Source organism: Leptopilina heterotoma, unplaced genomic scaffold (genome assembly GCF_015476425.1).
Source record: "Leptopilina heterotoma isolate Lh14 unplaced genomic scaffold, ASM1547642v1 Lhet_65, whole genome shotgun sequence".
Lineage (NCBI taxonomy): Eukaryota > Metazoa > Arthropoda > Insecta > Hymenoptera > Figitidae > Leptopilina > Leptopilina heterotoma.
In genome coordinates this window covers 2,026,625-2,047,728 of record NW_025111152.1, presented here as the reverse complement: position 1 = coordinate 2,047,728, position 21,104 = coordinate 2,026,625, and the positions used below count along the sequence as shown (strand labels likewise).

The 21,104-nt window shown below is 30.8% G+C and overlaps 1 protein-coding gene across 4 annotated transcripts in view; it reads right to left on the bottom strand.

Annotated features, from left to right (window-relative positions):
* The window catches only part of LOC122510001 (mediator of RNA polymerase II transcription subunit 13), a 72,508-nt gene that overhangs the window by 26,996 nt on the left and 24,408 nt on the right, over nucleotides 1–21,104 (bottom strand). For 3 of the 4 annotated variants that reach the window (XM_043624373.1, XM_043624376.1, XM_043624374.1), the window contains exons 3-6: nucleotides 11,660–11,828; nucleotides 4,868–5,013; nucleotides 4,346–4,778; nucleotides 543–1,110 (exon numbers count right to left, since the gene is read on the bottom strand). In XM_043624373.1, the coding sequence (XP_043480308.1) occupies nucleotides 543–1,110; nucleotides 4,346–4,778; nucleotides 4,868–5,013; nucleotides 11,660–11,828 (1,316 nt within the window). The remainder of the gene's footprint in view (nucleotides 1–542; nucleotides 1,111–4,345; nucleotides 4,779–4,867; nucleotides 5,014–11,659; nucleotides 11,829–21,104) is intronic. The other variant, XM_043624375.1, reaches the window with a different exon arrangement.

Here is a 21,104-nt window from a genome sequence, read left to right as displayed (position 1 = left end):
TGAAACTCGCACTTGTCCGATTTTTTTTCTCTTATTCTAAGTTAATCCTTATTTTTCTGAGTTTTCATGGTTTTCCCCCATTTTCACCGTATTCCCGAGGATATGAGGGGAAATGAAGGTTACTATTCGATTCCTGAGCTCAAAATCTATAAGAATTCAGTAGAATAATACATTGTGCACCAAGTACAGAAAAAGGTCGATTTTTGCAAGAAAGTTGTTGATTTCTGTACTTCGAAATGAGTGCAGGAAAGTGTACTTTCCTGCAAAGCATAGTACGGCGTTTTTTATACACAGGTGTTACACAAAGCACAGTGTGCACCAAGTACAGAAAGAAGCTTTTCCGACGAGTTTGATTACTGTTCTCGTTTCACTCGAGCAGCAAGCTTCAAACTCATCCTAAAACAGCTTTTTTTACATCTTCCTTTCCAAATTTAACTTTCCAATAGTTTTCATGCGGACGTTCCATGCGGACATTCTTACTAGACTTGAGCTTAGTTGTTTCTGCATAAAAATGTAAGTTTGACCCATAAGTGTAAACTTACCGAATTATTTGGAGGTTCTTGCTTGATTTCCATTTGTGTTGTTTGAGGTTGCAGGAGTTGGCACACCATTGGCGGATACAAATTGTTATTGCGACTGTTTACGGGTAGCGTAGAGAGTCCTTTAAATCGTTTAACGGGGTGATTAAGCCAGGCTTCCTGAGTTGAATAGTCATACAGCCAAGCGAGGGGTTGCTCCTCCTCCATAAGGGCGCCCTCGTATTCTTTAGACGACAAAATGGGTCTCTTGAGAGTCGGTCCTGGAACCGGACTGAACACCTGATTGACGCAAGTCGACAGAGTCGATTTAGGACCTTGCAGAGGTGTAAGAGGTGGGCCAGTATTCGTATGACTAGGAGGCGGTTGTGGGCTGAGAGTTGGCATCACTGGATCTGCTGGTGGCACTGAAGCTGGTTCAGAGTGTGGCGTTGGAAGAGGTGACGGAACTGGAGATCCCGGTGATCCCACTGAGGGGACAGGCAAACAATCTCCACCGGTCGGAGGACCCCTAGAGTATGATGGCGGACCTCCGGTTGGAGTATTTGGTGTTTCCATTCTATTGAGAACAATCCTGTTAAATTAGAGAAGAACAAATTTCGTACGTTCCAAGCAAAATTAAAATAACCAGGGTTGACACGCTTTTGCTTATTTCAAATTCCCTCAATTTTTCAGGTTTTCCAGGTTAAAAAACTATATTTATTTTTATCTAATCAATTTTTACAAATACTCAATCAGGATTGGCACAAAAATTTTATTTTGTTTTTCCCTGATTTCCAGCCAAAATTTTGATTTTTCCCTTGATTCTAAAAAATTTTCTGTTTCACTCTAAAAAGGATTAGGTTTTTAAAAAAATGTTCTATTACATTTATTTACGACTTTCTTTGATTGTAAAATTATTCGAAAACATTAACAATTTTATTTAAAATAAATATTTAATTATTATTAGTTTTCGGTTGGAATTAAGATTTTAAAAAAATTCAAATTTTTTTAAAATTCAATAACTTATACATAAGAATATTATTGTAAAACATAAAGATGACCGAGTGATAAAATCATTATTTTTATTTTATATTATAAGAATATTGTTACTGTAACTTCATCAAAATTATTTTCATCATTTCAATTCAATTATTATTTTCTAGAATTTTATCTAAAATTCTTCTTTAAGTCAATTATTTTTCATAATTTTTGAAAAATTCCTTTGATAATTTTCAAATCCTTTTGTTTACAATTCAATTTTACGAAATTTCGATTATTCTTTTTCAATCTAACTATTCTTTAATTAAAAATATATATTAGAAAATCAAAACTTAATAATTTTAATTTAAAATCTTTTCAAAATTCAATTATTTCTCAAATTCATGCTATAATGTTTTTAATATTCAATTATTATCTAAAATTTTAACTTAAATTCATATTTGAATCAATTATTATTTGAAAATTCTACGAGAGTTCAATTATTTAAATACTAAAATAAATAATTTATCTATTGAATAATTGAATGTTTCTTAAAATTGAATTCTCAAAAAGAATTTTATCAACAATTTTTTATGTAATTGACAAGAATTTTATTAAAATTTTTGAACATAATTGAATTTCTACGAAGAATTTTATTACTTTTGTAAATAATTGAGGGCCTGGAACGGATAACTGCCTGCTACGCATGGTTGAAAGGGACTATACCAGTCAGACAACAGTGAGCGCCTCTAGGCCTCTCACTGATGTCTGACTGGTATATAGTCCCATTCGGCCATGCGCTACAGGCAGTTATCCGTTCCAGGGCCCTCAATTGAATTTCTGCAATCATTTCAAACTTCTTCAAAATTTAATTTTTTAGTGCTTTTTTTAAACTAAAATTCTTCTATAAATCCATTATTTTTAATAATTTTTCAAAAAGTTTTTTGAGAATTTCCAAATCCATTTGTTTACAATTCAATTTTACGAAATTTCGATTATTTGGCAATTTTTCAATTAAGTATATATTAGAAAATAAAAAATTCAAATAGTTTAAAAAAAAATTCAATTAAACTTTTTCAAGAAATTACTTTTACAGAATTGTTAGTAAAAAGTATGAGAAATTCAGATTTTCAAAGATTTTAATATGAAACCTGTTCAAAATTCAATTATTTCTAAAAATCCACGCTGTAATGCTCTAAATATTCAATTATCTAAAATTTTAACAGAAATTCATTTTCAAATGAATTTTTATTAGAAAACTTTACGGGAATTCAATTAATTTAAATAGAAAAATACATAAAATTTATTGAATAATTGAATGTTTCTCAAAATTGAATTCTCATAAAGAATTTTATCAAAAAAATTTTAAATAATTGAATTCTTTTGGCGAATTTTAATAAAATTTTTAAAAATAATTTAATTATTTGAGAAATCTGATTAAAATATTGTATTAAAAATAATTGAGTCCCTGTAAAAAATTTGTAAATAATAATTGAATTCCTGGGAAATTTTTATTATTTATGAAAATAATTAAATATTTGCGTAGAATTTAATTACAATTTTTTATAAATAATTGAATTCTTTTGGAAAACTTTATTAAAATAGTAGATATTCAAAACGTTGAATTGAAGAAATTTTTTGAAAATAATCGTAATTTTGACGAAACTTTAAAAAAATTTACATAAAAAATCAAATCGAAAAATTACTTAACATTAATAAAAAGCATTAATAAACTCTCCTAAGTAAATTACTAAAAAAGAAATTAATAAAAAAAATTATTTTTCTGTTTTATATGTGTTACAAGCATGAAAGTTGCAAAGGGAATCACAGAATCGTCATGGTCGAATCATAATATATTTGAAATAAAATGAATAATTATTTATATTTTACCTCAAAACAAGTTTAGTAGTATAAAGTAAGTGAAAAAAAAGACGTGGAAAAAAAGAATTTTTGAAATCGATAATAATTTGCTTAAAAAATTAGTTTTTCTTGTGCGTCATGGTCGAATCAGAGCGTCATGGTGTAATCAACTTTACATGGGTGTTTATTGTAAAAAAGAAAATTATAATTATTTTGTCTGGCCCACCACGAATATTTCGTTCTTGAATATTGAACTTTAAAATTCTATATCGACTTTTACTTAATTTGAAAAAAAAAATTTCAAAAATAGTAAAATCCAAATTGTGCGCTACGCGGAGAATCACCCATATATTCAAAGAAGGAAGTATAGTTCCTTGAAATTATAATTCATTCATTCAAAATTGAAATTTTACAAAATCTCAAATTAAAACACTGAGAGACCTTTGGGATTGTAGCGGAACAACGTATGTGACAGCAGCTCCACTATGGTTTTGGTGCGCTGCGGTACAATTTTGGAAGCGTGACAGTCTAAAATGTTTGTAAGCAGCTGAACAACTTTTGGACTGTCACGCGCCCAAATTTGTACCGCAGCAACCCAAAAGTATAGTCCTATAGCGTACCAACAGAATGGTCAGCAGCAGCCTATCGAAAGTCTGCTGCTGACCCAAAGGTCTCTCAGTGAACCTTTTGAAGTTCATCTATTTATGAAAATTGTAAACGCGACTCTTTTAATATAGTTAATAATAGTTTATTAATAGTTAATTAATAGTTCTTCAAGGAGTAAGTTATTTAAAAAGAAATTGTTGTGAGAAATAGAAATAATTTCATAGTTTATGAGGCAAACAAAAAAGATAGCTAAATTCAGAATTTTCTTATGAATTCTAAAAATTTAATTTTTTCCAGTACTGTTAATAAAATTTGCTAATTTTTTGAGGTTTTTCCAACCGTGATAAGTGTAAATGTGTGATTAGTAAGCATTAAATACTCACTTGGAACAAGTGCAGGAAGACTTTTGAGTAGGGTCAACAAATGTCCATGTGCCTACTTCTAAGGAAGAATCGGAACATTTGGAAGATGATATTGGAGTGTCTAAAATACATTCAGCCCAAACGCGTTCGGGTAGTTCAGTAGCCGGCTTTAAAATACGTTGAGTCAGAAGAGAGTGATCGTAACCAGTGGGACTGCTTGGAGGTGACAAGGGACTGTCAACAAGTACTTCGTCCAAATCAGTAACTAAAACGTAACAAGAAGGATAACGCATCCGCACACCACCGACGAGAACTTCGACCAATGGAGGCAAACCAGATTCTTGCGAACAGCCATTAATCGGATAAAAATGTTTCCACTCTTCCAAAAGTTGACTATCCACTCGACTCACTTGGCCAGTCAAAGTGCCAGCGAGTCCATAAGGTGCTAGAATTACTGCAAGAAAGAAGCGAAAAGAAATAATGTTATTTTGGCACCTCTTTAAATCTGTTATATTCTGTACTATTCGGAATTTTAGAAAATACCTTTAACAGCAGATTGTGATGTTTGAGCACGATGTAAACAGGCTCTGGTTAAGTGTCGTACAGCAGGATGTTGTCTGACATCTACACTTGCACACACAGTACTCTCTCCATGAACAAAGAATGCAAATGCGAAGGACAAATGAGTACTGAAACATAAATAAAACATGTATAAATGTGTGGATTAATTCATTTACACTTTATTAATTTACTACTTGTGTAACTTTTTAAGTATTTTTTCTATAAAGTAGGTACTAAATTCTCAAAATTTCGAGAGGGAATTGTCATTTAACACACAAATTTTCCAAAAAATGTATTTTTCAGTTTTAATACCTAATACTCAAAATTTTTGTCTGGAATTTAAGGTAAGAATTTAAAACCGAAATCACGGTTCGCATGGTTGCCACAAAATCTAGATTTCAAAATTCCAGGCTTTTTCCAGGTTTTCCAGGTTAAAAATATTAAAAATTTCAGGTTAAAATTTAGGAATTATTTGTGATGAAAAAACAAGTATTTTACAAAACTGCATTTTTATGTTTATTTTTCTGAAAGTGATACTTTTGATATTCGATTTTTCAATATATTTTTTTAAAATTATATGGTTTTTTCTATTGAAACTACTTTATTTCATACTCAACAGTAAGAATTTAAGTTGCGCAAAATTAATTTGAAAATATTAAAGTCTTTCTTCTTTGAATTTTACTCGGCCCAATATGTAAAATTTGAATATTTATAAAAGCAATAATCAAAAATAAAAGCAATCAGACCATTAACTTTATTTTAATGTGCATTCACATTTTTTTAGAATATTTTTAATGTATAAAAAAATTTGAAATAAGAGGCACAATTGAATTGTAATTCAAATTTTATGCGTGTGATTTGTATTTTTATTTTCCACTATATTTTAAGCAAAATAATTGTTGGATACTTGTGATACTGGTGTAATACGAAAAATATGTCGCTGGTCAAATCATTAATTTCTCCAAAGTTTCTTATTTACTTTGCTCCAAAATTGGGGCACATATTATACTTTAGATGTATTTAAAACTGTGCATATGTTTTTATTTGTTCTAATTCTTATTTAATTATTTTTTTACGTGGATATTCAAATTGTCGCTCGTCAAATATGTCGCTTGGTCAAATCAATCGTTTTCCAATCAATCTGAAGTTTCGCATTTATTTGTTCCATGTTATTTATCACGAAGTAACCAAAAATGTAATAAAAAGTGACAAAATGAAAGAAAATCAAAGAAAAGAAAATAAAAAGCGAGAAAAAGGAAACGCAGAATGAAAAATTTATCAACGGAAGGCACTTAAGTAATATTTATTTATTTATTATTAAACGTTCATGAAACTGTTAGTGTTTTTTCAAGGTTATATTAAGATCCTCGATATTTTTTCAAAACAATTCAGCCAATCAAATAATTAGAAAAGTTCATGTTAATAATTTAAATACTTATCCGTAAAAAATTTTCTTTAATTTTTTTATTGTAATTTTGTCCTTATTAGTTGTATTAGACGTTTATTGTATTTATTTTCATGTTTAATTATATGTTTTTGTGATATCACACTGAAAACTAACTTATAAATTATAAGTTATTTCTCAGTGTGATATCACAAAAATATATATATTATATACATGTATATGTATATTATATACATTAGAAAATAAAAACTTAAAACAATTTAAAAATATTTCGATTAAGCTTCTTGAAAAAAATTAGATCCATAGAATTTTTAATGTATATGAAAAATTCAGATTTTCAAAGCTTTGAATTTGAAACCTTTACAAAATTCAATTATTTCTAAAAATTGCAATGAATTTTTAAAAAAATTTTTGAAAATAATTGAAAGAATTTTGATATTTATTAAGATCGTTGATCTTTTTCAAAGTATTGCGTTAAAGTTTTTAAAATTGAAACTAATTTCAACAGAATTAAAATTGAAATTTTTCAAAAAAATTGCTTCATTAAATGATTTATAAGTAATAACTTTATGGCAGTTCTTCAATAGGATTAAGTTGTTTAAAATAAATTATTGTCAGAAATAAAAAAAAAATTCAAGTTTTTTTTAGAATTCGTGGTAATTTCATATGAGGCAAATAAAAAGACACAAAACATTTAATTTTTTCCAGTACTTTTAATAAAAATCCCTGACTTTTCCCAGATTTCTCTGACCTATGGCAACCCTGTAAATTAGTATTTTTGGCTCTTTCAGATGCCAGAGTCGGAAAAGTACTTCAACAATCAATAAACATAATACAGCTTCTAAAATGGGGATTTCCATTTAAAATTTCCCCAAAAAATTATTCTTATTACGATTTCTTTTTCCAATTCTTTAAAAAATGAGAAAACACGTATTTTCTCATTTGCTTATTTGGAAATGGTGGAAGTTATGATATTTTAAAATTTGACATCAAAAGAAGAATACTTTTGAAACTCGTTTTTTTAATATGAGATAATCAACGTGTAACAATTTATTATCTAAAAAATGAAGACTAAGTCTAAAAAGTGACTTTTCACAAAAAAGAGGTCATCGATTTTTATTTTTTGAAATGCAGTTTCTAAAGGAAGATTTTTCGGTTTATACGAAAATCGTATTCTTTGATGCTACAATATTCTTTACAATTTTTGAGTTGCGCTCATAGTGTTTTAAAGTAATTTTAAAGCTCTCGCAAAGAAAAGAAACGTCTTTATTAGCGACAGGTCTTTGAAGTTGCCAAACAATTTTTCATGAATTTTTCGAGATGAAAATGTCACTTTTTCATTCACTTAGAGTGCTGAAACTTCTCCATGCTCTATTTTAACTCAAAACTTCCAAAGAAAAATTGTTCCAACACTCAGTGCAAGTAAATGCCAATTTCAAGAATTTTATATTAAATTATATATTATTTTATATTTATAATTTATAATTATAATAATAATTATTATAATAACAATATACTTATAATTATATATTAATTATATATATTATAAAAAAGTAATAATAAAACCAAGAAAAAAGAAAAACAACTTTTTTAAAAGATTTTAGGCTTTAATAGTACAGTAACAAGTTTCAAAATCTTAGGTGAATGGAAGCAGTGACATTTGTGTCATTATCATTACCAAAAATCTTCGAAAATATTCTTCCACTCTAAATCGGTTCATTTGAAGCCATTTGTAAACAGTTTTAATAATTCTTGAAAAAAATAAATCACTTTACATGAAGCATTTCGCATTGTTTGCCATTTTTGATTCGCCATCAAGAATTTGATTCTTGAGTAGGAATCTAACTTATAGTCAAAACAAAAGTTAATCCATTGTTACACGGAAAAAATTTCGGTCCACCGGTTGCGCTGCCTATAGTACACCTGTTGTACTAACGTTCAGATGTAAATGATATCCCGGATTCCATGCGTCATATGCGCCGAAAACAGGAACGTATATTGTCCCCAATGTTGAAGACAACACTTGAACGTTAACAGAGACAAATGCAGTGAATCAAGAAAATAACTACAATTTTGAATCTCAGTTATTTAATTTTGTGAAGAAATTCTTTTAAGGATTTAAAATAACCGTGTATATTAATTTTATAATTGATTAATTAATATTATAAATTCAAATTATTATTTAAATTAATCCAAAAGACGAAAATATATATAAATAACTTTATAAAATTATTATTATGAAAATTTTTAGTATTATATTATTATTAAATTACACTGCAAAAATAAGTATCTTATTTGATATCTTAAAATAAGATGTAAGATGGAAAAATGGTATCTTACATTTTAAAATAAGATGTTTTCTAAAGTATCTTACTGATTTTTAAGATGCTTTATACGTCTTATTTCTTCTATCTTAAAAAAGTAAGATACTTCCTGTAAGTTTTTTAAAGTATCTTAAATTAAGATGTTTCTGTCTCAATAAGATGTTTAGCTATAGGTTACTTGTGAATTGTAAGATGCGAAAAATATTTAAGTTACTAAAACCTAAGATGCATAAAATGTTTTACATATAAGCCCATAGTTAACCTCAAAACTTTTTTCCCAAAAAATATGCTGAAAATGTGTATGAAGATGCTTTTAACATCTTAAATTAAGATATTTTAAATGACTAAAAAGTGACTACCATAACATCTTAGAAATTACTACCAAAACATCTTAATTAAGATACTTCTTTTTGGAGTGTATATATAATTTTATTTAAATTATTGTTATTAAAATTGTAAATTATTTCTGAAAAATTTTTTAAATTTCAAAAAAAAAAATTATTTTGTTAAATAAGAATTAGTATAAAAATAAAATTTTTGAAATGTTTAAAAAATAAGGTTAAAATAAAACAAAGTAGTTGTTTAAAAAAATAGTAAAAATATTTTTTTTTGTCTTCATATGTTTTAAATGCCTACACTGTAATTATTATCTTTATAAGATAATAATAATGCCATTTTTTCAACAAAATCATATACGCGACAGCGCATGTACAATATAGCACTGGTCCCAGATTTGGAGACAAATGTTAGACTCCATTCAAAGTTCAACGCTTGCGCAGCATTAATACGACTGACGCACCGAAACTGGGACGAAATATGTCTCGGTTTAAGGGATAAAATTTGAATCGGCTACTAACACAACGGATGTACCTTAACGTACAAACGGTGCACCAAAATTTTTTCCGTGTATAATTTCGTATTTTAGAAGAAAAAGATGGACTAAATTTTAAATTTGTTTTACAGGAAGCGAAAGGAATATTTCTAAAAATTTAAATTTAAAAAATTAAAATTTGCATTTAAATAAAAATTACAATTTTTTGTCATTAAGAAATATTCTTTAATTCTAGGTTAGGGATCATTCACTTATTACGTCACGCAAATTTGGAAAAATTTTAATCCCTCCTCCCTTTACGTCACATTTTGTTACATAGAAATTTCAGGGTTGCCACGCTTTTGCTCATTTCAAATTCCCTGACTTTTCCAGGTTAAAAAACGGAATTTTTCCAGGTTTTTAAAACTACATTTATATTTTACAAAATTAAATAATTCCAATAAATTTTTACAAATACATGGAACTTTCAAATAATACTGTATTTTGTATTATTATATTTATCTTTTTTAAATAAATATTTAATTATTATTTTTCCATAGGAATTAAAATTCTTCAAAAGATTCAAATACAAACCTTTTTGAAATTAAATAACTTATAAAAAATTGTTATAAAACATGAAGAAATCGATCACTCCGAGTCTTCGACTCGGAGCAATCGATATTTTCATGTTTTATAATAATTAAAAATGACCGACTGATAAAATCATTATTTTATAATATAAGAATATTGCTATTGTTACTTATTCAAAATTACTTTCATCACTTCAATTCAATTATTGTTTTCCTGAATTTTTAACTGAAATTCTTCTTTAAATTAATTATTTATTTATTTTTAATAATTTTTGAAAAATTTCTTTGAAGATTTTCAAATCCTTTTGTTTATAATTCCTTTTGTTGGTTAAAAGTATAAAAAATTCAAACGTTCAGAGATTATAATTTAAAACCTTTTCAAAATTCAATTATATCTAAAATACTTTCTCTCTAAATTTGAATTAGTAAAAATGTTTACTAATTGGAATTAGTGACTGACTTTTTGCTTTTAAATTAGTAAATTTTACTATTGAATTAGTAGAAATGACTAGTTATTAGTAAAATCTGCTAATTCAAAAGCAAAAAGTCAGTCACTAATTCAAATTAGAAACCATTTTTACTAATTCAAATTTAGAGAGTTTAATATTCAATTATTATCTAAAATTTTAACTTAAATTCATATTTGAATCAATTATTATTTGAAAATTCTACGAGAGTTCAATTATTTAAAATACAAAAATAAATAATTTATTGAAGAATTGAATGTTTTTTAAAATTGAACTCTCATAAAAAATTTTATCAACAAATTTTTAAATAGGTAATTAAAAATCTTTTGACGAATAATTTTAATTTTCGAAAAATTATATTAAAATTGTATTAAAAATAATTGAATCTCTGTAAAAAATTTGATTGAATTGAGAAAATTTTTTGAAAATAATTGAAATTTTGCCAAGAATTTTATTAAAATTTATGAAAATAATTGAATTTTGGAGAAAAATTTTATTATTGTTAAAGATAATTGAAATTTTGAAGAGAATTTTTAAAAACTTTTATTAGGTGTGCAAAAAGCTCGAAGCTCGATCGAGCTTTTTCGAGCTTTTCATTTTTCGAGCCGAGCCGAACTGTATAAAAAAAAGTTAGCGTCAAATTCAGTTAGTCAAGCTTAACGAATTTTTCAGTTACTTTTTACTAAAAATACATTCCTGAACTTAGCGTCGACGCTAAGTGACGAAAAGCATTTTTTTTCCAAATCTAAAAAATTCAGACAATTATTTTAAAGGTTTCCGGTTAAAAAGTGTCGAGAAAACTTTATTTTAATCGTGAAAATAAATAAAAAAAATAAATTAATGACAATTATAATAAATATAATTAATTTATAATTTATAATTATTATTATTATTATTATTATTATTATTATTATTTATAATTAATTTTTTATTTATAATTATAATATTATTATAATTAATTATCTATGAAAATAATTTTAATAAAAAATATTTCGTTCATTTGAACGTTCATAAAAATAAAACACATGAAAAAAAGTCTTAAAAATGCAAGTTTAGAACTAAAAGTATAGTAAATAGTATTTGAATACTTTATATGACAATTCTATTAAATTATAAATTTTATTGCTAATTTTGTGAATAGCGGTACATAGAGATTGAAAATTTGTCACTAACATACCTATTACAACGATGTTTTTCAAAACCATCGTACGGTTGCACAAACCACTTCCCAAGACGAATAAAATCTCGAGATAAGAGGCATCGTTCAATCAAGTTGTGTAGAGCTTTGAAGAGAAGGGACCGACACTCGTATGATAAGCCACTTTCCCAAGATCCTTGTTCACTATCTGTAATTGAAATAAATATAAATTAATATCCAAATTTCTAAAAAGTTATCGCATAAGACATCTACAATCAAGAGAAAAAAATCTCGTCGTTCTTTTCTTATTCTTATTTAGATGATTATCAATCTTTTTAATTAACATTCAAATATTGAAGGACTAATCAAACGAAATTAAATTTTACACGTTTTAACAATTTTATAAAGTTTATAAAGTCACGACTTACGAGATGATTAAAATATGTAGATTATTCTTCTCGAAACTGAACCAAAGAGTTCTAGTATGTTGTTATGACCGGTAAAGTTGTTTACTTTTTATTTACAAGCTCTTGATTACATCATACCAAGAGATAGTTATTTGTTCTTTCGAGCAATGATCACCAATTATTATAGATTGCAAAGTAAGTGAAAAATTTATAGAACAACATTATATGGCATAAAGTTTATAAAGAATGTAATCCATTTTTAAAAAGAGTAGAATCCTTAGCAGCATCATTTTGCTGTACATGTGTATCCTTTGTTTAAAAACTTCAATTAAGGACTAGACAACCTTTCAGTAAAACTAAATCAGTTTCATGTTTACTATTTAGATGATCCAGATTTTTAAAATGTTGGTCACCGCAAAACATGTTTTTCAAAAAGACGTCGCGTCGGATAAGCTATTCCAATTTATTTCTTTTTTGCGGTTTCTCGAAATACACTTGATAATTTAATGTTGAAAGTTTTTTTTATAAAATTTAAAATAACAGCATTTCTACAAACTTCTTGGAAAATTCTATACGATTCAAGGTGATGATAAAATTTCCATGAAAGATCCTAGTAAGGAATTGTCTAGTACGTGTTACGATTAGAAAAGGAGATTTGTTATCAATTCTGAACATATTAAGCATTAAGGACATACACGTCAAACGTGTTTTGAGTCAACTTGACGAAAATATGAAACTCAAAAAACTTAAAGTTCCTTTTTTATTGGAGCTTCTTTCGGAACATAAAACAAGTTATCTCGATTTCTAGAATTGAGATGAAATTCCATGATAATTTTAGGTTTTTCGATCATTTGTAGAAACAGACATTGAGAGTAATCTTCAAGTTTTCAAATTCGATAGATTTCCACTAAATACGGAGAAACCTTTGGGTTGTCTATGCGCTCATGGCGAGGATATCAGTGACACACTGAAAGAAATGATTTCTGTATGATAGGAATTTGATTATGTTTAAGAATAAATTTCTGCCAAGTTTTGAAAAACCAAAATCACGTAACCTATAATTTGTAATAAAGTTTCTGTAATTCAAATTTCTGTAGGGGAGACTAGGCTGGTGCAGTTGTTACAAATAAAATATCTCAAAAACAGTGAATTATAGAGATGGGGTTCCAAAAGGAAAAATGTTTAGTTTTGATGTATACGAACTTGCTCCAATATGTTTAAAAATTATATGCAAGCTTTACAAGTAAAAAAATAGGCACATTGGTTTTTAGAGGCCAAAAGTAAATATTTCTCTGGTTGATATTTTTTAAATAACTAATAGACCTTAATATCAATTCTATGAGGATTTAGCTTTAACAAATTGCCTTGGTTATCCACATTTAGTGTATACTTTTTTAATAAAGTGATTTATTGTAAAAAATGTACCTGTTGTGCAATTGTTACAAGTGATGATGAGAACGGATATTTTTAAAAAAATTCGAAACAATATTAATGCTGCCATCTCTATGACACTGTCACGCACTATTACGTTGAGTCAAAAATTATGAATAATTAATAAAAGTTGTTATAAGAAATTATTTGTCTTCAATTTAGAAATGTTATAGATAATTCTATTCTATTGTAACAACCGACATTCACTTTGTGCAATTGTTACAATTTACACGCTGTCACTCAAATGCTTCTACCAAACAAATTGGAGTTAAACTCTAATCACTGTAACTGGTTTTCTCAAAATTGTAACAACTGCACCTAGTCTCCTCTATACCTCTTTGTGAGCGAACGAAACTAATGTGAAATTTGGTTAAGAGGTTAGTGCGCTTTAGAAATGTTCATTTAGTTCTAATGGTATGGTTGGAATACCCTGACTGTTGGGCTGTTTCTATTCCAGCAATACTGTATGGGTAATATAACCTAAATTACTGCTGGTCATTCCAATTTTTTCTTTCAGTGCAAACGTTGATATTTAAACAGCTCTACCAAAATATGGATGAAACTGAAGTTACCAACGTTTGTTCGACGAAAAATATAATACGTAACAATTTCCCCGCCTCAGATCCAATTTTTTTCCACATTTATTATAGATACTAATATTAGAAGTCATTAGAAATTATTTTCAAGTGGAACCAGGTCTGGGAGGGCAACGATTTTGATTTTTTGCACGGATTTTTCGAAAAATCCGCGACAAAAAATCAAAATCATTGCCCTCCCCGACCTGGTTCCAGTTGAAAATAATTTCTTATGATTCCTGACATTAGAATTTTTAATAAACGTGGAAAAAAATTGGATCTGAGGCGGGGAAATAAAAATTGTTTTGAAATTTCTGAATTTTCGAAAAATCCGTGATAAAAAAATGTAAAAATCGTTGCCCTCCCCGACCTGGTTCCACTTGAAAATAATTTCTAATGATTCTTGACATTAGTATTTTTTGTAAAAGTGAAAAAAAATTGGATCTGAGGCGGGGAAATAGAAATTGTTACGTATTATATTTTTCGTCGAACAAACGTTGGTAACTTCAGTTTCATAAATATGGATACTAAATGTCCAAAAATCGAATGATGTTGCCTTGAACAGTGGCCTGTATGTTTTTTTTATTTTTGATACTAGCGTCTCGTCGACCGCTTGGAATTATATAATAATAATAATAATAATAATAATAATAATAATAATAATAATAATAATAATAATAATAATAATAAAGCAGGCAAAAGATTGAAAACAGGCAAGGCGCCTGGAATCGATGGGATTAGTAACGAGATCCTAAAGTTGGTTATCGACACTTCACCCCAGATTTTGCTTCGATGCTTAGTCCTCCTGAGGAAAGGTGAAAAACCTCTAGATAAAGTCTCATCATACAGGCCTATATGCCTGCTAGATACGATGGGTAAACTTCTAGAGGATATGGTTCTGCAGAGAATGCAAAGCCACTTGACCGGAGAGAATAGTCTATCGGATCACCAATTTGGTTTCCGTAAAGGCAAGTCCACAGTTGATGCCATCCAGGCAGTTGTGGACATAGCCAAAGCAGGAAAAAACAAGTTGGGACCCGCAAAAAAGAAGAGCTTCTGCGCGTTGGTAGCAATTGACATACGCAACGCGTTTAATTCCGCAAGATGGAAAGATCTCATCGAGTCGATGGAAAAGAAAAACATGCCGCCCTACTTGTTGCGGATAATGGATAATTATCTTAGCGACAGGTGGGTTATATATGAGGGAGACACCTGCACTCTCAAGGAAGAGATGCAGCGTGGGGCTCCTCAAGGCTCGAGGGTGGGTCCATTTGTATGGAATGTATCTTACGATAATTTTCTGCGAATGGATCTACCCGAAGGTGCGGTGATCATCGGCTTTGCGGACGACGCGTTGTTCGTGTGCACTGCCGAGAGTGAGGAGGCTCTTGGGACATTGGTGAACGAATGTCTGCGATTAGCAAAAAGCTGGCTGGATACCAGAGGTCTTGAAATGGCCCTGGAAAAGACCGAGGCACTGCTGGTCACAGACAGACGTGGTTATGAGCTCCCACGAATCGTGATAGACGGATTCGAGGTCAAGTGGAGTAAGCAAATTAAATATCTTGGTGTGGAGTTGGATGGAAGGTATCTGTAGGCAGATTTCCCAAAAGTCCCTAAGCAAAAAAAAATAAGAATAATAATAATAATAATAATAATAATAATAATAATAATAATAATTACCGACCGCTCCAACATGTCCGTTTTATTTAAAATATGTTTATTATTTAATATAATTTATATAAAATTAGTTTAATTTTTGTTTAACCCCTTCACTGGCAGGGCGTTTCTGTCAGTGAAGGGGTTAATTCCTAAAGATAAATTAATTAAAATTAAATAAAAATTGAAATTCCAATGATATCTATGATATTAAGAAAAGCGACTGTAGATTTATCTCTTAAATATATTATATGTGAGTTTTTAAGGTACTACATTTCATTTAGAAATGTGAGTCCGCCCTTATATTTACTTTTTACATTGTCAATGCTCATTTCCTATTTCGATGTTTTTCGGTATATTCGACCTTTTATCCTAATGTCTTTTTTAAGAAAGGAAAATTTTACCAGTTTTACTTGTTTCATTTAATTAGAAAGATAAAAAATTTCTCACGTTAGTTAGGTTTTAAGATAGTTTGCTTTATGTCTGTCTGTCGGAATTCAGGCTGTTTGGGATCAACTTCGCAGACCTCTGAATGTTGGAACTAGTGCACCTCAAGGATCAGTTTTGGGACTTTTATTGCTTATACTTTATACTAATGATCTTAGGAGAGTCCTTAACTATATTCTAAACATATGTATTTTGTAGATGATTTGAAAATTCATTTACATTCTAGTCTCGAAGACTTCAAGGATAATCTAAGGTTAATAAATAATCATGTTAAGTCTATTTTAAATTGGAAGGAAACACCTCCATACATTTTGTTTTCAGATTCACAGTATCTATTACCTAATTCTTTCAACGTTACCACATCTCATATTAGGTATTGTTGACTGTTCCTATCCTTTCCTCTGCAATACTCGAAAATATTCGAGTAATGTAACTGTACTATAGTACAGTTAATTCTCAAACCATGTCGTATGGGGCAGCACTGACATTAACGACAGAGGCAGAAGACTTTTAGATTTTCTGATAGATACAGATTTAGATACTTCAAATCAGGGTAATGAGCCGACTTTCGTTACTGTTAACAGAAAAGAGGTGTTGGATATTACGATCTGTTCCAAGTCTTTTTGTGATGGCGTGAGGGACTGGAGGGTGTCTGATGAAGATTCCCTCTCGGACCACAGGCTTATTACGTTTAGATTGGAATCGAAGGATCGGGAACAGGAGTGGGGACGTAATCCTAGGAGTACTGACTGGGCTTCATATATTGAAGACCTCAAGACCTCCATTGCATGCTTCCCCACTTCGAATGGAACGCGGGAGGAGTTGGAGCATAGAAAAACAGTAAGAAAGCTTTTCAATAAAGCAAAGAAACGTAGGCATCAGCGAGCATGGGATGAATATCATACCGCTTGCGATTCTTACAAGAAAGAAGTAGAGAGAGCAAGGAGTGTCAGCTGGAGAAGTTTTTGCGAGGGAATCGAGAGGATACCAGAAGCATCAAGACTTCATAAAGTACTAGCTCGAGACCCAATGGCAAAATTAACTACTATTAAGCTGCCTAATGGACAGTATGCCCAGGATAAAAGGGAGTGTATAAAGCACCTGATGAAGGTAAACTTCCCGGACTTTAGAGAAGGTTCGGAGAACAGCCATGGCATAGGACCAGGTAGAAACCGAGGATATCGGGAACACTGGAAACTAGCAGCCAGGGTCGTAACTCCAGAAGGGATTGATTGGGCAATAAGCACTTTCAAACCATTTAAGGCTTCAGGGGGGACGGTATATATCCGGTTCTTTTGCAAAAGGGATTGGAGTGTATTAGAGTACCCTGTGTAAAATGATGAGAGCGTGTATAGCTCTGGGTTACACACCGGAGTCTTGGAAAAAGACGAGGGTTGTGTTTATTCCGAAGGCCGGTCGGTCAGGGTATACTGCGGCGAAGGACTTCAGGCCAATCAGCTTAACTTCTTTTATATTAAAGACGTTAGAGAAACTGGTGGATAATTTTATTAGGCAGGAATGTCTTAGAGATCATCCCCTACATCAGGGACAGCATGCATATAGAGCAGGCTTCTCAGTAGAAACAGCCGTTCAGCAGTAGGTAGAATAGAGGGACAAATCAGCAGTGGTGGCTATGCGGTTGGTACCTTTCTGGATATCGAAGGTGCCTTCCCTAACACCTCTAGCAAAGCTATCTGTAGGGCAGCCAGGATGCGAGGTGTGCCCGAGCCGCTAGTTAAGTGGATCGACAGCATGCTTCGCGAAATAGCCCTTGAAGCGGAGTATGGTGAGGCTAGAGTAACAGGCCTTGTCTCAAAAGGGTGCCCACAAGGAGGAGTCCTCTCTCCTTTATTGTGGTGCTTAGTGGCAGATGAGTTAATTAGAAACCTCAATAGCCAGGGATATTATACGCAAAGTTATGCGGATGATTTCCTTATAATTATAAGAGGGCACTCAATTGAGACCCTCTTAGAACTTACGGAACGTGCACTTAAGATTGTCAAGGATTGGTGCAATCTGACTGGACTTTCTGTAAACCCAGAGAAAACGAATATAGTAGTTTTCACAAAAAAATATAAGGTACCGAGTTTGAAGAAACCGATATTTTATGGAAAAGAAATTTCTTTTTCTGAATCGGCTAAGTATCTGGGAGTAATCCTGGATAAAAAGTTGATTTGGAAGGAACATTTTAAATATCAGTATGGAAGGTTCTGTACTGCTATTTGGGCGTGTAGAAGGGCGATAGGGTCATCGTGGGGACTAAGGCCTAATATGGTCAACGGGCTCTATAAGATGATCTTGGTGGTATACACACCAAGCTACCACGCTTAATTCTATCAATGCCAGAATTAAGTATGGTGCAAGATAGAATGATCAAGAGGGTGAAATTTAAACCCCGCTTTAAGATCATTACACCTTCCAGAATAGACTGGAAGAAAGGTTTTCCACTTGGGGACGAAGTCTGGTATATAGACGGCTCCAAGATGGACTGCGGTGCAGGCTTCGGAATTTATCAAAAACTAGCTGCATTAAAGTGGCTGAGTCATTAGGACAATATGCCACGGTCTGGCAGGCAGAGGTCTGTGCGATTTTAACTTGCGCCCAAATATCCATTCGAAATGGAACAAAGGGCAAGAGGATTAGTATTTGTGTAGATAGTCAGGCGGCCTTAGGGGCTCTGAAAAATCCTACAATAGAATCAAAACTCGTCTGGGAATGCCGCAGCGTACTAGATGAGTTGGGTTCAGCAAATAAACTTTCATTGATTTGGGTACCGGGTCACTCGGGAATCAAGGGTAATGAAAGATTAGACGTCTTGGCGAAAATCGGTTTCGAGACGGAATTTATAGGTCCTGAACCAGCAGTGGTAATAATGCCGTGCTTGGTTAAAGGAGCCATAGAAAGATGGGGTCAAAAGGAACATGAGAAGTATTAGGCGAACGTTGGGGTGGGAAGGCAAGCGAAAACTCTGTTGTGGCTAGCACTCAACAAGAGGCGAGCGAGCGATCTCCTAAAACTCGATAAGATCAGAGTTAGAACCGTAGTTCGTCTACTTACGGGTCATGGACTATTGAATTACCATCAGCATAAAATAGGCAGACAAGTTTCACCTATGTGCAGACTGTGTGGGGATAGAGTAACCCTTTAACGCCTGCGGGACATATATGTCCCACTTACAAAAACCACTGTAACTTTTTTAAATATTAATATTTTTTAAACGGGTTGGACTTGATTTCCTCAGAATCGGTCCAGGTATAAAAAAAAAATTAAAGTAAACAATAAAAATTTTTTTAATATAAAAAAATAATAAAATGTTTATGCAAATCGGAAAAATTGTTTAAAAAAGTCAGTTAGCTCATGTACAGACGCTGAAGTCAAAAAAAAATTTTTAAGTTCACTTTGTGAAGTGTTTTGAACCACTGAATACAAATATCGTCGCCATTTTGAAAAATTCACAAAAATTAAAAAATGGCGTATTAAAGATGGCGCACACTTCGAAGCAAAATTGTCTTACATTATCCGAACATTAAAAAATTAATAAAAAGAAAAAAAAAGTTCCTTAAGGTTTTCGGGGTCGCTGATTACGAATTTGATGTCAAATTGACATTTTGACAGTTGACAGCTGGCAAAACAATTGTCAACTTTTGTAAAACAGATTTATTTTGTATAAAAAAGACTTCAAAAGAGTTTTCGGGGTCGCTGATTACGAATTTGATGTCAGACTGACATTTTGACAGTTGACAGCTGTCAAAACAATTGTCAACTGTTGTAAAACAGAATTATTTTGTATAAAAAATTCCAAAAAAGTTTTCGGGGTCGCTGATTACGAATTTGATGTCAGATTGACAATTTGACAGTTGACAGCTGTTAAACCAACTGTCAGCTTTTATAAGACTAATTTCTCTTTAATAAAAGTGACGGAAAAAGGTTTTTAGGGTCGCAGATTTCGAATTTAAACTCAAATTAATGATTTAACAGTTGACATTTGATATAATTGTCAATTTTATAAGAAGTAATTTGGTTTATTTAAAAATGTCCGTAAAAGGGTTTTTACATTGCTGATTACGAGTTTGATATCCCATTGACAATACGCAGACAATACTGGCATAATAACAAAGAAAAAAAATAATAATTTCGTTTGTAAACAGTATTCCACATCACCTTCGAGGTTCCTATAAAGATGCGTTAGATTTTTTTGGTAAATCTTCGCCTGTAGCCCTATTTTAACACAACTCTTATAATAATTATAACTCGTATAATTTTTGCTGATTTTATAGACACTTTTGCATAAACAAAATTAGTTATTTTAAAAATTGACAGTTGGTTTGACAGCTTTCAACTGTCAAATTGTTAATTTGACGTCAAATTAGTAATCAGCGACCTCGAAAACTATTTTGGAGTCTTTTTTATAAAAAGTAAACCAGTTTTACAAAAGTTAACAGTTAGTTTGACAGCTGTTAACTGTCAATTTGACATCAAATTCGTAATCAGCGACCCCTAAAACCCTTTATGGAGTCTTCATAAAAAAATAAATCAGTTTCACAAAAGTTGACAGTTGTTTTGACAGCTGTCAACTGTCAAAATGTCAATGTGACATTAAATTCGTAATCAGCGACCCCGAAAACCCTTTACGGAGTCTTTTTTATAAAAAATAAATCACTAATGCAAAAGTTGACAGTTCGTTTGACAGCTGTCAACTGTCAAAATGTCAATTTGACATCAAATTCGTAATCAGCGACCCCGAAAACTTTAGGAATGGCATCTCATTAGTTTATACCTTTTCTTTGTTTTTCTCGGGTGTTAAAGGGGTAACGAAACTTTGACTCATATATTATCAGAATGCCCAGCGTTAGCTAGGATCAGGCTATCTAGCTGGGGTCAAGCAATTATTGACCTTAAGCAGGTGAGCAACCTATCGATAGAAGAGATACTGGACTTCTGGAGAAGAACAGGACTCTAAGGGGT